At 45.2% G+C, this 17,558-nt stretch overlaps 2 protein-coding genes across 5 annotated transcripts; one reads left to right on the top strand and one right to left on the bottom strand.

The window, feature by feature from the left end:
- The first annotated feature begins 82 nt into the window (after nt 1-82).
- LOC125530697 (uncharacterized) lies at nt 83-2,425 on the top strand. The gene is made up of 4 exons (XM_087541048.1): nt 83-620; nt 740-742; nt 918-1,504; nt 1,543-2,425. Exons 1-4 carry the CDS (start codon nt 293-295, stop codon nt 2,044-2,046), a joined length of 1,422 nt encoding a protein of 473 aa, XP_087397174.1. The 5' UTR covers nt 83-292; the 3' UTR covers nt 2,047-2,425.
- Nucleotides 2,426-2,531: 106 nt separating this feature from the next.
- On the bottom strand, nt 2,532-15,865 carry LOC125530698 (uncharacterized). 4 transcript variants are annotated; one of them, XM_087543496.1, is made up of 9 exons: nt 15,675-15,863; nt 15,317-15,500; nt 13,872-15,047; nt 11,820-13,511; nt 10,577-11,731; nt 10,077-10,181; nt 9,684-9,773; nt 3,591-3,701; nt 2,532-3,511 (listed from the first exon to the last, which is right to left on the bottom strand). In XM_087543496.1, exons 2-9 carry the CDS (start codon nt 15,374-15,376, stop codon nt 3,011-3,013), a joined length of 4,890 nt encoding a protein of 1,629 aa, XP_087399622.1. In that variant the 5' UTR covers nt 15,377-15,500; nt 15,675-15,863; the 3' UTR covers nt 2,532-3,010. The 4 variants fall into 4 exon arrangements, 3 of the variants coding, with proteins under 3 accessions (XP_087399622.1, XP_087399621.1, XP_087399620.1); XM_087543495.1 differs by having other exon boundaries at nt 15,317-15,462; XM_087543494.1 differs by having other exon boundaries at nt 15,317-15,459.
- Nucleotides 15,866-17,558: the final 1,693 nt, after the last annotated feature.

The raw sequence follows: 17,558 nt of genomic DNA, 5'->3' as shown, positions 1-17,558 counted from the left end.
TGGATAGTGTCTGTTCAAATTAGAGATTAGAGGGAATAGAGGGCACATTTTTTTCACGTTATGGTTGGAATTAACTGAGAGTCCACGTTTTCTCTCCTAAAAAAACCGAGAGTCGACGTCCCATCCGAATCAAACTAGGATCAGTCACCGATTCATCTACTCTATATGTACTAGGCTGCCTTTGGAGGTATATATATATACTCGCGTGTCGCCGTGTTGTGTCTCGTGTGTGTGCTAGCTAGATCGATCAACAAGAGGGACGTGTGATCAAGGTCAAGGAAGGGACAAGCATATGGAAGCAGTAACAAAGCTGCTACCCGACGACGTGCTCGCGGACATCCTCCACCGTCTCCCGCCGCGCAGCCTCACGGCGTCACGCTGCGTCTGCAAGGCGTGGCACGCCATGATCGACGCCGGGCACCTGCTGCGGGCAGACCTCCTTCCGCACACGCTCGGCGAGATCTTCATATACTTCCGCTTCCTACCATTGTTTTGGGTACCGCTCGAAATTTCGCAATCCCGAGCGGTTACCGCGTTTACCGCTACCCCACGGAAAACACTCATACCAAGCAAAAAAATTCGAGTTTTTTTTAAATTTGAATTCAAACGATCACTCTGCTGTTAAATAAGCAGCATCTCTCATGTAGCAACAGCGCTCACACTGGCATAGTAGAATGCGAAAGTAAAAAACTAACAGAGTTGAAAAATTCTGGAGCCGAACTCAAAATCTCTGACCAAGCAGGTGGGTGCGTGTGTTGAGCCACTACGCTAGGAGAAAGACTGATATCATAGAGTTAAAAGTTTATCTATATCAACTTTGAAATATTTGAATTCAAAATTTGATTTTGAATTTCGTCCGAATTTTTTCCGGTATTTCGTGGTTACCGTGGGAACCGTGAATTTCGGTGCCCCTCGAGAAAAAAGGCTCGCTTGGGATCCAAAACCTTGCTTCCTACAGGTTTCGGAGCTCTTCCGTCCGTCGACCAGGACCGCGGTCTCCGGCGACCTCAGTTATAGCTCGAACACCGCCGTCAGGGAGCACTGCAACGGCCTCGTCCTACTACTCTCCCACATGGTGGTCAACCCTGCAACGCGGCAGTGCGCGCGGTTGCCGCCGCTGCCACCGCTGCCCTCGCGCGCCGGGATGGAGGATTTCTACGTCTTGGGAGGAGACAAGTTTCTGGTGTTCGATCCCAGTGTCTCCCCTCACTACGAGGTGGTATCGATCCCTCTCGTTCCATTTGAGGAGAGGCTGGGCCGGATGCCCAGGGAATCGGAGTGGCCGCCGTCGCCGTTCGACCTGCCCGTCTACTCGTCGGACACGAAGCGGTGGGAGGAGAGGGCGTTCGTCCGGCAAGGAGGCGCCGCGGGAACCATCGCCGGCATGCTGGAGGAGGACAGGCTAGACCTGGACGTGAAGCGCTACGGCGTGTACCTGCGCGGAGCGCTCTACGCGCAGATCCAAATTAAAACGACTTCTGCTGCAGGATATCTATGGCGGACCGTAAGTATCGGGTGATCCGCCCTCCGGCGGGCATGGAGACGGCCACGTATCCGGAGCTTCATCTGGGCAAGTCGGAGAACGAGGTCCGCTGCGCGATGGTGGAAGACGCGTTCAGGTTTCTCCGGGTTTGGGTCCTCGACGAGTCGCGCGGGCGGTGCGAGTGGGCGCTGAGGCATCGCGTCGACCTCGAGCAGGCACTGGCGCGTGGGGTGTGCTACCGTCGGGAAGAAACCGACGAGCGTTGGATCCTGGAAGATGTTAACGACGGCGGCGCCTCGGACGAAGAAGAAGACGATCACGCAGCGGTGGTGGAGCGGGAAACTAAGTCTGATTATGTTAGCTTCCTCGGGTTCCATCCTTTTGAGGACGTCGTCTTCTTGTGCGATACGTTGACGAGGGGGCTGGCCTATCATTTGATGCACTCGAGGCTTCAGTACTTGGGCATCCTGCGCCCAAGGCACTACGGTCATATCGCTGGCTCGGTTGCAGGTGTAAATGCATCTTTTCCGTACACGCCTTGTGGGATGGGGGAGCTGTCATAATATATGGTCGTCGGCACAAGTGCCCCGCCGCCGGTCGCCGGCCGGCACTTGACGTGGGGAGAATGAAGCGGAGGAGATGAGTGGGGATGGCTGCCGGAGCCTGGGCGCACGGACAGCGCAGCAGCCCGCTGTCCTGAGAGCCGAGACGGTGAGTGACAAGACCACGCTCGGGGCAAGACGACGGCGCTCTAAGTAGCAGCACATGCATGCGTCGGCGGCAGCCAGAGCGGGCTCGCGGGGAGGGCCAGTTGGCGGCTGGGCGGGCATGAATAAGATAGTGATGGCTAGTACAAAAGATTAGGTAACCACAAGCCTTGATGGCTAGTGACATGGAAATCAATGCATTTTGTTGTAGTTCCTCCTAAGACAGAGGCCTTGGTTGTTTTGTAATAGAAACTTATTGATTGTCAGCATACGCGTCTCTAAATAATGTTCGAAAAAGGATAACAGCTTTGTCTGGTTTGTACCATGCTTTGAACTGAAGCTCACCCAAAATAGTATATATGATGTATTTCTTCCCTGTGTGCATGTGTTGGTGCCAGAGTTTGACATTACAATTCACAGCTTGTTTCTATACAGTTCTTTGGACAAGGAACTGGCTAATTTCTTTTTGAGAATCAGGAACTGGCTAATTTGAGGCATGCATAACGCTGCATCGTAAACTTATTCTCTACAATCACATCTTTAGCCCCCGGGATTTAGTCAAAAATTAACAGGTAGGGTAACCTGGAACCAGCCTGCTGATATGTTACTGCCTCCCTCATGGTACACTAGTCAGACGAACCATCGCCTCAAACACCCGAATTCGGCAGGCAGGCAGCTTCTTGTGAAGGTCCAGTCAGCTTGTGCAAAAAAAAGGAATTCGGTAGCTTCTTCTAAAGGTCTTCTAGTCAGCTTGTGCAAAAACCCGAATTCTGTAGCCTCTGGTAAAAGTCTGGTCAGCTTGTGCCATTCAGCGTTTTCGCTATGCACCGCCGCAGAAGAACTCTTCTGCTTTCTCAAAGAAGAAAGCCGGGATTTTCCTATGCAACATAAAAGCAGATGAAGCTTCTCCGGCCCTTTGCTTCAAGGGCCCCCCATCATCACCAGCTCGTACTCTACCATCCTTTTGATTCTTGTTTCTGTTTAACTTGATGGCCCCTGAAACGCCTTTTCCTAACACTGGCCGCGCACCTTTGCGGCTTGACCGTATCGACATGTCAGATAGTGAGTTTCTGATGTCCGGCAAGATATGAGTGCTGTCACCGGAATTATTGGCTCCAGAACCATCCACGGTGACGGAATCTGAAGTGGCCAGCACTGACGCTCTGCAGGACCTAAGCAAAGTACCGATCATATCTGAGCTTATTTCTTGAAGTACCACACTTCTATTCTGATCACAGCCGTAGCAGACGGCAATGAGAGCAGTAGTCAAGATGGGCATCAGCTCTGGGTCGCTGAAGAAAGCAAAAGGCAGGTCGCACACCTGTTTCTCAACTCATCAGAATCGCCCAGTATTCTCCAGAAATTACGAAAAAACATGGCTACATAAAATAACTGTTTACCTTATGAAGTATTGTGGGGCTCTTACCCCATCGAAGAACTGCTTGATTCCCGGGATGGAACAAAGAGAAGTAGCCAAGAAGCAGTATCGATTCTAGAAGCAGTAAACCGACCTGAAAAAAGGAGCACACACCTATTATCCAAAAATGTTTGCCAAGAATTGTTTCCTTGCGTCACTGTGGTATAACGTTAGCACTGGTCCCTTGCATTGGGTAACCAGAAGAAAAGAAAAAAAAAGTAGCGATTGTAACACATAAATGTTCCTTTTAAAATAATAAGTATAAATTATCATAGCTGACCATCGAATAGAACTATCACTGTCAGTGCCAGAAATTTGCCTCGTGCCCATATCGGTCTTTGTAGAATGGTTAGAAATGAAAACATCAACTTTGCCTATGTTGTCTCAAAATAGCCGGTCCCAAGCCTGGGTAAAGGAGGAAGGTTGTCGTAGGCTCGGCGAGCAAACATCAAAACTCAGCCACTCTTGTAGACATGAAACTCAAAAGAACATCGTTGGGGCATAACCCTCTTAGTGATGCGCCATACCGGAACCCAGGTGTGGTGTTAAGTGGGCAAGGGCCTGGCCGTCACCCCCTTGGTGGCATGCCGTATCTTGATCTGGATATGGTGATAAGTGAGCAAGGATTGGGTCATCGCATCCTTAGTGGCGCGCTACATCGACGCCCGGGTGTAGTGAAAATGAGCAAGTCTTCGCATTTGGCTCGACGAGTGCGATGAGTAAGGAAGCTAGCCGAACCTAGTAGGATCCGCTTAGCTTAGGTAACTGGAACATAGGGTCCCTGACAGGTAAGTTACGGGAGCTAGTTGATACAGCAGTGAGGAGAGGTGTTGATATCCTATGCGTCCAAGAAACCGAATGGAGGGGGCAGAAGGCGAAGGAGGTGGAGGATACTGGCTTCAAGTTGTGGTACATGGGGATAACTACAAACAGAAATGGAGTAGGTGTCTTGATCAACAAGAGCCTCAAGTATGGAGTGGTAGACGTCAAGAGGAGGCAAGGGGACCGGATTATCATGGTCAAGCTGGTAGTTGGGGGCTTAGTTCTCAACATTATCAAGGCATAAACCCCGTAGGCCACAATGAGAGCACCAAGAGGGAGTTCTGGGAAGGCCTCGAGAACATGGTTAGGAGTGTACCTATTGGCGAGAAGCTCTTCATAGAAGGAGACCTCAATGGCCACATGGGTACATCTAATACAGGTTTTGAAGGGGTGCATGGGGTTTTTGGCTATGGTATCCGGAATCAAGATGGAGAAGATGTCTTGAGCTTCACTCTAGCCTGCGATATGATCGTAGCTAACACCCTTTGTAAAAAGAGAGAATCCCATCTAGTGAGTTTTAGTAGTGGTCAACGCTCTAGCCAGATTGATTTCGTTCTCTCGAGAAGAGAAGACGGGTGTGCTTGCCTAGATTGTAAGGTCGTAACCGAAGAGAGTGTTGTCCATCAACACAAGCTTGTGGTGGCTGACTTCCGCTTTCGGCTTCGTGTCCAGTGGGATAGGCGCACCAAAGTCGCTAGAACGAAGTGGTGGAAACTCCAGGGGGGGGGGGGGGGGGGCAGCTCAGACTTTCAAGGAGAGGGTTATTAAGGAGGGCCCTTGGGAGGAAGGAGGTGATGCAAACAATATGTGGATGAAGATGGCAGCTTGCATTCGTAGGGTGGCTTCAGAGGAGTTTGGTGTGACGAGGGGAAGTAGAAGCGGAGCTAAAGATACCTGATGGTGGAACGATGATGTCCAGAAGGCTATTAAGTAGAAGACAGTTTCAGACGCGTACACCTGGACATGAGTGCAGACAGCATTGAGAAGTGCAAGGTGGCAAAGAAGGCCACAAAGCAAGCAATGAGCGAAGCAAGGGGTCGGGCGTATGAGGACCTCTACCAACACTTACTCCTTCCGTCCAGAAATACTTGTCATCAAAATGAATAAAAGGGGATGTATCTAGATGTATTTTAGTTCTAGATACATCCATTTTGATGACAAGTATTTTCGGACGGAGGGAGTAGATACCAAGGAAGGCGAAAGGACATCTATAAGATGGCCAAGATCCAAGAGAGTAAGACGAGGGATGTCAACCAAGTCAAATGCATCAAGGACAGAGCATATCGGCTCCTGGTGAAGGACGGGGAGAACAAGCATAGATGGCGGGAGTACTTCGACAAACTATTATGGAGAGAATGAGAGCTCTACCATTGAGCTGGACGACTCCTTTGATGATACCATAAAGCGTTCTGTGCAACGAATCCAGGAGTCTGAGGTCAAGGAGGCTTTAAAAAGGATGAAAGGAGGTAAGGCAATGGGTCCTGATTGTATCCTGATTGTGGTGTGGAGAGGCCTCGGAGACATAGTGTTAGTATGGCTAACTACGCTTTTCAACCTCATTTTTCGGGCAAACAAGATACCAAAAGAATGGAGGCGGAGTATATTATCAACCTTCAAGAACAAGGGGGATGTTCAAAGTTGTATTAATTACCGTGGAATTAAGCTGATGAGCCATACAACGAAGCTATGGGAGAGTCATTGAGCACCGCTTAAGAAGAACGACAAGCGGGACCAAAAGTCAGTTTGGTTCCATGCCTGGGAGGTCGACCATGAAAGCCATTTTCTTGGTACAGCAACTTATGGAGAGAGACAGGGAGCCAAAGATGGACTTGCATATAGTGTCCATTGACTTGGAGAAGGCCTACGATAAGATACCATGGAATGACATATGGTGGGCCTTGGAGAAAAAGAAAGTCCCAACAAAGTACATTACCCTCATCATAGACATGTACGATAATGTTGTGGCAAGTGTTTGTACAAGTGATGGCAACATGACGACTTTCCGATTGAAATAGGACGGCACCAAGGGTCAGCTTTGAGCCCTTATCTTTTTGCTTTGGTGATGGATGGGGTCACAAGGGATATACAAGGAGATATCCCATGGTGTATATGCTCTTTGCGGATGATGTGGTGCTAGTCGATAATAGTCGAACGGGGGTTACTAGAAAGTTAAGAGCTATGGAGACAAACTCTAGAATCGAAAGGTTTTAGGCTTAGTCTTTACCTAATAATAAAGCAGCTATCGCTTCTTCCTCCCAAAATTTTCGTCCGTTGTGTAAAATTTCGTTCGTCCGTCGCTAGCAAATTTTCGTACGCTGTCGATTTTCTAGACCTGTCGATCACATGGGCCTCAGCCCACTCACGAGGTGGCCCAGGCAAAGAAAACAACTATACATGCAGTACGCGTAGTCAAACTCTAGCCCTCCGATTCAATCCTACAGACACGACCAACTAACCAAGCTCCAAGTTATGTACTAAAGATTTCATGTTCGTTTCCGTCTTATATTGTCCCACCTCGCCCTCTTACACAAAATCTGATTGATTTATATACACTTGCCAGTTAATGTCAATAAGCCGCCTAGAAAATCAGGAAGGACTGGATCCGTCTCTAAAGAAAAAATGTGGAATAAATGAAATTAATGAGAGAGAGACAGAGTGGATTAAGGAGTTACAACGTGCCTGCACGCATGCACACAGGATAACTTGAGAGATTAAGGAGGAAATAAATCGGTGTGCTATGCATGCACGCAGGATGAGGGAGATTAAAGAAGATCTAACTTAATTAGAGGGAGAGGGAGAGATGAGAATAGACTCCTGAGATTTGTGTGGGGCATATGCCATGCACCGTAAAACAGATGAAGCAGCCCCGATTTGGAAGGACAGGATTTGTGGGTCGGAATTAAAAATTCCAGAGATTGTGCCATGCACCATATTGTGGAATCATTGTCCGGAATTAAAAATTCCAATGATTGTGCCATGCAACATATTGTGGGATCATTATTCATTATTCATCATTCATGCACGTAAATTATGGACATTAAAACGTATGGCTAGCATGCACTTTTGAGCATTCTTTTTGGTGACTAATTTGAGATAAAAACTTCAAGTTGCTTCCTGTATCTCGGTAGTGCCACATCTAATTATGTGCATGATCATTTTCTTTGAAATATATTCACAGAATAATTACTCACAGGAGTAATCATCTCTGTAAAACTTGAGGTCTATCAAGAGTAAATATATCTCACCCCATTACTTGGAGCCAATATATGTAATTATTTCAATTTGGATGGATTTGGACTTAGTAGTGCAATAGATAAATACTCGAATATGATACAAATTATCAAATTTATTTTATACCAATTAGAACGTGCGTGCTCTTTTGCTGATAAATGGAACCAAACAACAAGTTTATTTGTTGGAGGCGGCCTCTAAAGCTAGAAGGAAGCTAAGCTTGGACACATTGACGCCAAGGCTTGCACTGTATGGAGCATGCCTCTATAGGCTGTGATATCGCCTTATGGTTTTAGTATTTTAAATGGCCTTTTAGAAGTTTTTCTCAGCTTAAGTTTCAAAAGTTTTTTTATTCTCTACCACGTCGCCATAACCTAATTTTTAGTCTTGCACGATGTGTTTTTTAGTAGTGAGGGTGCTGTCAGATGGGGATATCTTATGATTTAGATAGGACGGAGAAGGTGGAGGAAATCATTTGTGAAATTCAAATGAATTCCTAGCCATTGTCATCGAGCTTCATTGCATAGGACCTTCGTTATTTGATTCAAAATTATCCAACAATAATTATCTCTATCATATATTCCACACCGTCAGAAAAAAGCAATTGCATACAAATGTAGGAATGGTGCATGAATCAAGTAAAGATGAGATAAGGATGGCGTCCACCATCATCATAAGTATGTAGAATTACAAGTCATTGTAGAGAGGAGCTCACGAAGTGGCATTCTAGAGTAAGCAAGCTCATTGCCTTAGGATTGACCACTTTTATCGTGAATAAGTGAATAATGTGACTATCATTGACGACGATGGTGAAGAGGAGACGTGGCAATACGGATGTGTCACCACTAGGACGTGAAAAGATTTGTTTATCCCGTTGCAACGCACGGGCACATTTCCTAGTAGAACTAAAACTAAGTACATGAGGTGCGGTTTCAGTACTACTAGGCACGAGGAGGTTAGCCTTGATGGACTGGTGGTACCTTAGACAGACACCTTTCAATATTTGGGGTCAATGCTACAGAAGGACGGTGATCTCAATGAAGATATGAGCCATAGAATCAAAGCCAAATGGATGAAGTGGTGCCAAGCTTCTGTCGTTCTCTGTGGCAAGAGAGTGCCACAAAAGTTAAAAGGCGGGTTCTAAGGACGGCGATCCGACCCGCAATGTTGTATGGCGCTGAGTGTTGGCCGACTAAAAGGCGACATGTTCAACAGTTGGGTGTAGGGGATATGCACATGTTGAGATGGATGTGTGGCCACACAAGAAAGGATCAGGTGCGAAATGATGATATACATGATAAGAGTCGGGATAGCACCGACCGAAGAGAAGCTTGTCCAACATCGCCTGAGGTGGTTTGGGCATATACAACACAGGCCTCCAGAAGCTCCAGTGCATAGCGGATGGTTAAAGCGTGCTGAAAATGTCAAGAGAGGTCGGGGTAGACCCAACTTGGCACGGGAGGAGTCCGTTAAGAGAGATCTAAAGGACTGGAATATCACCAAGAACTATCCATGGAGAGGGGTGTGTGGAAGGTAGCTAGACCATGAGTTGGTTTCAAGATCTTATGGGTTTCAGCTCTAGCCTACCCCAGCTTGTTTGGGACTAAAGGCTTTGTTGTTAGAAATGACAGCATCCCAACAACAGTTAAAAGAGTGCACAAATATCAGAATCCACTTTATTTTTCAAACCATTGGGAATAGCGGTCTCCACTTTATTATTCTAGTGATACACCGATCACAGCCTAATCAGTAGAAGACAAATAATAATGAACTCCAGATGTATTACTTGCTACCATCGGCCAACGAAGAAATGATTTACAAATTGGAAAAACTTGAAACCTGAAAGTAACTACTACAATACTTGAGTGAAACAATCTACTTCAACACAAAGCACTACTTCAAAAGCGACACAGATATGGCCCTCCAGGGACGGACATCCGAGAAAAAGAACCATAGATATATCACACAAACTACTGAGAATACATGGAAAGTTTGCTTGTAAATACAATAGCCTACAGTTTACCTGATCATTTGGTACTCCCCATTTATTCATGCAATGATTCAGCAGAAAACTGATCAAATGAAAGAATTCCATCTTCAGATCTGATCTAGCCTGAAAAGAGTTCATAACCAGTAAGCATACAAACTACCATAGGTGGAAAAACAGATCATTAAGATCTTCAGGGCTCCCATATTAAAATGTTGCCAGTTTGCCGACAGCAAATTTTGCATGAGATCTTTAAGAATGACTAGTTCTCTGCTGGCACTATAAATAGTTTAAGATTATTTTTTGTGTGTCTTCCTAGGCTATATTTTGCAGTTCAGAAATTCATCTATTCAGCGTCAAACGATGCATGAAAACCAACAAACAAGAAGCCAATAACAATAATACCCAGCCTTGGATACAGCTGCTTACCAGCATACATTGCAGAAGAGTGATATCCAAACATGCCACATTGTTCAAAACTTTCAATACACCAGTGGCTACTTCTTCAAAATTTGATGGAAGAATCGCTGAAGCCTGAAAATTTTAGCTATCATTTTCTAGCAAGAAGAAAACTACAACAAATCAATGCAATAATATCTAAATTGCCTGCTAGCTACCTACAAAATTATATCTATATGATGTCAAAAGGTCAATTTTTCTCGTTATATGTTACTAAACTCTTTAATAAGAACAATAGTATGCCAGTGAAAGAAAATTTATGGGCAAAACCCTTCTTGTTCATGAAACAAAAATGAGTACTACTTTGAAGCTGAGAAATTTAGTGCTATATATCAAAATGCATGAGTTCTACAAACATCCCAGTGCAATCTTGTAAAGCGACTCTCAAGGTCTACAGCGCAATTGAGTTTGGAGATAAAACAACTTTTCTCAATAAAGCATTGCACCTTATAACAAGCAGAAACACAAACCTGGTCGGATGACGACCTGTTGTTTGCCTGCAGCAACACAGCTGTCAACAGTGAAGGCAGACTAACCAGGCCTGTCTCAGCCATGGCAGAAAGTACAAGCACTGCAGGTTGTTTCAGGTTTATTTCATTGCCTTTTCCAGGACTGTCATTCATTTCTGTACATATGTTATTCATCTTTCTTCCTTCAAGGTGACCGTCCACGGTACTATTTTCATTTCTCTGAGTGGAAACTTCAAAATGTTGATCTATTGTATCTCCCAGATTTGACGATTGTATTTCTAACACAGACCCTGAGTTATTCTGGCCAGCAGAGAGGTCTAACAAGCCTTTTCTAGTTTCATCCAGTGATCTTCTATCTCCTAGAGCGGAACCTTCATGTTGTTCGGTGGGCTTGTTTTCTTCAACCACTTCACTAAACCCACAGTCATCACATTTCGAAATATCACAAGTGTTAGATGGTAATTTGGCATCTCCAGACTCGTCCGGTGCCATCAGCTGGTTGCCAACTCGTATGTCTAGTGAACTAAGATACTCACATTCGTGAGCTAGATTACCAGCTGGAGTTCTGCATTTGCAGGACTCCCAATCAATGGCAGAAAAGTTCCCTGGTTTGGATGTCAAGACAGTCAGAAGATTGAGACCAAATAGTATGGATGATGGGAGTGGGGACCCTTCCACCTGGGGCCTATCATAAAGGGCAAAAAGATCTCGCAGACGGTGAATTGTTTGATAAGCTACAATCAGTTCTATCAGACCCTCCTGCATTTTGAGTTGTTCGTCGTCAACATATAAGTGACCAACAATGACGGTTACAGTCCATATAAAACCATCTAAAACTTCACCAACTGTCTCCATGTTCTCTGTAGTTTTACTTAACGGAAGATTCAAACTTCCAGAGTTTGATGCTGCCACCTTAATGTAATTCTCTAGTGATGCAGATAGCATGGGAATAATCGGAGGTAAAAGATTTTGTACTAGAAAATAAGTCCGATTAGCTGGAAGTGAGAGTAACACTCTAAGCAGGCGCAAAAGGTAAACAGTGACTTCACAAGCTACTGGTCTTGAAGTGTGTGAGGCAAGTAAAGCAGACGCAATGAAATCAAGCAAACCAACTTGTCTAGTAGCATGCAGTTCGAGATCCTTTCCTTCTAAGAACTGTTAAAAAATAGACAGAAAGTGCTATCAGTAACCATCTTTGCTATCATAGTATGGCACAATATGTAATGTAATCAATAAGAAGTACCTTCGTCATGTCACCAACAATCAAACCAATGCTCGCAGCACCTTCTTTTCTAGCTTGACGGTGTCTTTGCAAGTCCTGAAGCCATCTACTTAACTTACCTTTGGCAGCTCCTAGAGCAGCCCTGTGTGCAATTCCTGTGTTTTCACCTATGGCTGGTTCAACAAATTCATGCTTGAGAGCCATTAATCTCTGACGAATCTTCTTAATCTTTCGTTTCATTTGTGTGGCATTGGATGTTTTAACCATAGAGTCTGCAGTGCTGGCATTGCCTACTATCTGTGAATCTTCGCCACTATTAGCTGACGTAGAACGGTTTAGGCTATCTTTACTTGGGAAGCGACGCTGAAAAGGTGAAGACTGATCCCTAAAATCCATTGAAGCTCTCTCACGTATTTGTTCAAGGTAAAACTTCCGGCGCTGCTCACTTTCACGGAGCTTTTCAGCTAGTTTTTGTGCTAAAAGTTCAGCTTCCTCTTGTTGCGCTTTAGCTCTTATCTCTTTTCTTCGTTGTTGCTCTGCGCTCTTCGCTTCTCGTGCAGCACTAGATGCTTTGCGCTCCTCTTCTCTTCTGACTATAGCTTCTTCTTTCTTACGCTGTATTTCAGCAAGGCGCTGCATTTTCTCAGCTTCAAGGAACTTTCTTCGTTCCAACACAGCCTCTTCCCTTGCAGTGTCCTCCTTCTGCTTTGTTTTGATCACCTGTAGCTTTTCAGCTCTCCGCATTTCAGAATCATGAAGTTTCTGCCTCAGCAAGAATTTCTTAGTTTCATCGTTCAGTGATGTAATAAAGCGAACCTCACTGACCTTAGTGCTCTCATCACCAGCTCTTTTCGCAACCTGGGCTAGATATGCTTCATGACGAGATTCACCACGTTGATGACGTGCATTCATTACTTCTCGCAGTTTTGAGCTGCGCACAGCCTGCAATTCATTTACACGACTTAACTTTTCAGTGGTACGTTGTAGTCTCTGAACTCTCTCACTTTCCAGTTGACTCCTGATCCGCAAAGCTCGTGCATGCTTTTCTTCTGCTTCTCTTTTCGTATCAAAAGCACTTCTTTTCTTCTTTTCGGGAGACATTAACTTGTCATGTAGAACACGTCCACGTTCTGTTACTTTTCTGCCAACACCAGGAGAATGAGAGGCACGGGAACTCCGAACAGGAGATTTCAGTATATCTTCCCAGTTTCTTTTTTCCTTCCAGGCATCCATCGATTTCCACTGTGCTGTATTTTGCTTCTCCTTTTCAAGATGGGTCGTACTCCTTTTCACAATATCTGTTGACTTTTTGTTCTCTGCCATTACCCTATCCTTAGAAGTGTGTTTAGCTATCTCAGATATTGGTTCTAGTGCCCCTCTTCTACTCCTTGCAGAAAATGAAGGATTACTTTGTGGGAATGATCTACCTGACTTCAATGCCTCCTTACTTTGTCTCTCTTCAGTAACTTCTTTCTCACTATCATCAGAAAGTTTCACCTGACTCTCCACTTTCAAACTGATATTCCCAACTGTTGCTGATGCTGTAGTCAGCTTTGCTGAAATACCTGAAACTTCCCCAGAAGAGCTAGGTGCAAAGCTCTCTGCTGTTATACCAGCCTGCTTGCGTGCCAGTTCGAACTGAATTCTCTGGAAGGCCTCTAGAGATGAAGACAATATCTCTTGCCTGTGTGGTGAACTTGTCATTCGTCTGACCTGCATACGTGATATATCAGAAAATGTCGCTTCAGCCTTCACAACTGTTCATATTATTCCAACAGAAATATATACGAGAAATCTACATTCACCAAGACATCATATACCACTCTTTTTTAAGGATAAACATATACCACGATTAACATAACCAACAAGAACTTTTAGCATTCAACGTAGTAGACGTGTGTTCTAGGAGTAGTACACAGTTCATCAGAGTGCTCAACAACTATCATAAAGAGATAAGAATGCTAAGAAACAACCATATACACATATTTCAAAGTTCCGCAGACAAAATGAACAGGTGTAATATGAAAATGAACCGCATGAAGGTAATCTTGATGGACTGGTGTGAACACAGACCTCCCAAGACAATGCATGAGGTCTTCGATGATCGGCTTTGACAGCCATTGGTACCCCTTCCTTTGGTAAGCTAGGAGACTTCTTGGTGTTATCAAAATGTTCTGCCCTGGACTTTAGTTCTTGAAAATCAGATATAGCTTCATCAAGAACAAGTATGGATTCATTAATTTGCTCCATGTCACATTCTAATTCACAGAGGAGGTACAGTTCATCCACAGCCCTATTCAGATTCTCAAAAAGAAAACACCAAAGCCTCTGCCTGAATCTTTCTTTGCTCTCAGCAGTTTCACCTCCAAGATCTACAGAAACCGTTGTGTGGTTAGGAAGTAATGTTTGGCTTTCTATGGGCGCAACCGAGGAAGATGTAACTGGAACTTCAAGATCATTATTTGAGGACAGGGAGACAGAGTCAGCTAAGGTAGTTGAACCACTAACAACTACAGGACTATCTTGTATTTCACATATATCCAATGGATTTCTATTACATTCAGTGGGTGTCTCCACTGCATGAATTGTGATAGGAGATGTATCAGCATTTCTTATAGAATTCATCTCATCTTCAAGTTCACTTTCATCTTTTAATTCATTTCTGAATTGTGTAGTATCTTCATCATCCATGTACTCTGTAGAAGAATTATTATCTCTGAAGGCATCTGAGGATAATGCTAGACCTGTGACATCATCAAAATTTCCAAACTTGACAGAAGAGTTGGGCAAAACACCTACTAGCTCTGTCTTTGGAGGGTCTTTGACATGATCAGAATCTTCTACAGATTTTGCAAGATCACTTGAACAGTTGGGAGATTCATGAGGCACTGAATGATCTGTGCGATCAATCATGCCAGTTTTGGGAGGATCAATTGTTTCTTCAGCCAACTGCAGTTCTTCACATTTTTTTACTACATGCTCTGAAGCTGAAACATTAAATCCATTCTTCAGGTTACTAGCACCTACATCAACACATTCCTCATGCTGAACTTTAGTTGTTTCTCTACTATCCAATTCATCAACGGCAAGGTTATCATTTGTGCTCTGATGTGGGTACTGCAGCCTGTCATACCACCTTGAACTGCCACTACTGTAGTTGGCCTGAGACCGTGATGAAGAGTTTGGAGTTTTATGGGTGGAACTTCCTGAAGACCTCTGCAATGTGAATTTCGAGCTGGATCGATGTTTCTGTTAAAAGAAATTATAGCGAGTTAACAGCAGCACAGCACCACACAACAGGAGATAAACACACACAACAATGGGAGAAAAAAAAGGTCTATTGTGGTGCCATCTTGACAGTCCACAACACAAGGTAATTTTGGAAAAGCCCATAGCCTTGAAGCATCTTACAGAAGAATCAAACTAACATGGTGATATTGAGAAGATATTGTGTACAATTTCAATCATTCTATGGAATTAAAATGGAGCAGAGCTAGTCAGGTAAAGGACCCGCTTACCTTTTTCACTTCAAACCACCCTGATCCCAGATCATCCCCATCTCCATGGTCATTCTCCATAGTGGTGAACCAATCCACAGTGGATCCTTACGGCATTCCTGCCCTTCAGACATAGATTCCACGGCAAATCCTTTACGGCATTCCTGCTTTTCAGTTGAAGGACAAAATTTGGGGGGGAAACAAGCTGACATTAGAACAACCGAATCAAATTGGCAGCCGCGATTGGAGCATCTAGGACAGGAAAGAAGATATGGGTCTTTCGGGGGCGGATCTAGATGGTCTGCACCGCACCGACGCACCCAGAAATTCTGGAGGTCGCTGGGGTTTAACTATTCACCGGATGGCAAAATGCTCCTACCTCGGAGACCAACGACGGAAATCGCGCACGGGGTCGACGCGGCAGGGGCGAGATGAGGTGGAACGGGAACGGCGATGGCGTCGGCGGCGACGCTACGGCACGGCGGCACCTCTAGGGCACTGAGACACTTTATTAGAGCCCCCTTGGTGACGTGCCGTGTGGTGCGCCGGGTCAGAGAGAGTACTGCTGCTGCTGCACCGAAGAAGATACAGCCGCAGGATGGGAAACAACGGACAGGATGGAACTTGGTGAGTTGGTGTAAGGGATAATTTACGTTTGAGCCCCTAGTTTCCAAGCTTCCTCGGTTTTGCCCCTAAAAACTGAAGGGCTCTTATGTTTTTGCCTTTCCATCATGATTTTGTCCGGTCAGTGACGTTTCACAGTGACGGCCGTCATTTTTTGGACACTCACTGCCCTTGGCATCTCCTTACAAGTGGGCCTGCAGTCAGGTTAGTATAAGCCTCACTTTCACTATGTCGTTTCCCATCGTCATCGTTGTTCTCAACCACCCCCCCCCTTTCCTTGAAAAAAAAAACAGCTAACCCTAGCTTCCTTGTAGGAGGTTTTTCACATTCATCAGGACACATCACCAGTACGCAATATCTACTCCTTTGGTCGATGGTGTGAGAGCACAATGGCACCGGATATGTGTCCCGGGATGGTGTATATCGGTGGATGTCACGGCGACATGCACTGACAACAGAGAACACAAGTATGGAGATCCTGGTGTGGTAAGTGTCTCAGATCCAATTAGTTCAACCGGATGTGATCCGGCTGGACCACTCAGACCTGGATTAGTCCCCGATGGAATTTGGGCATGGAATCCTAATGGCCAGCGTTGAGAACATCTCGAGACAACTATGTAAGTGAAGACGGGAACATATAAAGGCTTAGATCGTTCCACGACCTAGTAGTCACCACTTCCACGTCCATATTGTGCATTCCGATCTAGAAGTTTGTTGCCCAACGTTTCTCTGTATATATGTGGATACCTTAGAGTTGTCGCACCTACAAGGTTTGGACTAACCATTTGTGGGATCCATGGGGAGCTATTTGAGGGATCCATCAGGAGGGGACGGTAGATGTGCTTCGCCAAATATCCTTCTAATGTCGTGACCGTGCATCTAGTGGTAAGACCTGAACCTGTGATCTCTAACCACAATATGTTCCGGGTTCGTGCAGTCAATTCCCCACCTATTCCGAAAAAATAACCCTAGGTTCCTCGTCGCTCACTTTTCACATTCACTAGGACGCATCACCATTATGCACTATCTCTTGCTTTGGTCAATGATGTCAGAGGGCAGCGTCACTGGAGCTGCGTCTTGAGATGGTGAACATCGGTGGATTTCGCGGCAGTGAGAAGGGAAGCACACCGACAACGAAGAACACAAACATGGAGAATCCGACAGGGTAAGTGTCTCATATCCGACTAGTTCAGTCGAATGGGATCCGAGTGGACCACTCAGACTCATATTAGTCCTGAGCGGAACTTGGACATGGAGTCCCAATGGGCCTTAACTGTTGAGCCCATCTCAGGACGTCTATGTAAGTGGAGGGGTGGAACCATGTAAGGTGTTAGACCATTTGATTGTGTTACAGCCAAGGGGTGTTTCCCCTTGCCAGAAGCCGACCTAGGGACCCTAGGTCGATCATGCTATAGGACAATCAATTGCCCATGGCCCCACAACATGGTAGGCTCGAAGGCTTGGGGTGCAAGACAAGATAACCGACATTCAGAGGGACTCCTCCTAACCTACTTAGAACTTGTAACCTGCTACCTCTTGAGCTTGCGTTGGTTTTTCCCTTGAAAAGAAAAGGGTGATGCAGCAAAGTAGAGTAAGTATTTCCCTCAGTTTTGAGAACTAAGGTATCAATCTAGTAGGA

This window comes from Triticum urartu, chromosome 2A, assembly GCF_056163025.1.
Source record: "Triticum urartu cultivar PI428250 chromosome 2A, HENAU_Tu73, whole genome shotgun sequence".
In the NCBI taxonomy this organism is placed as follows: Eukaryota; Viridiplantae; Streptophyta; class Magnoliopsida; order Poales; family Poaceae; genus Triticum; species Triticum urartu.
The sequence above is the reverse complement of the archived record's forward strand: the minus strand, read 5'-3'. Positions and strand labels throughout refer to the sequence as shown.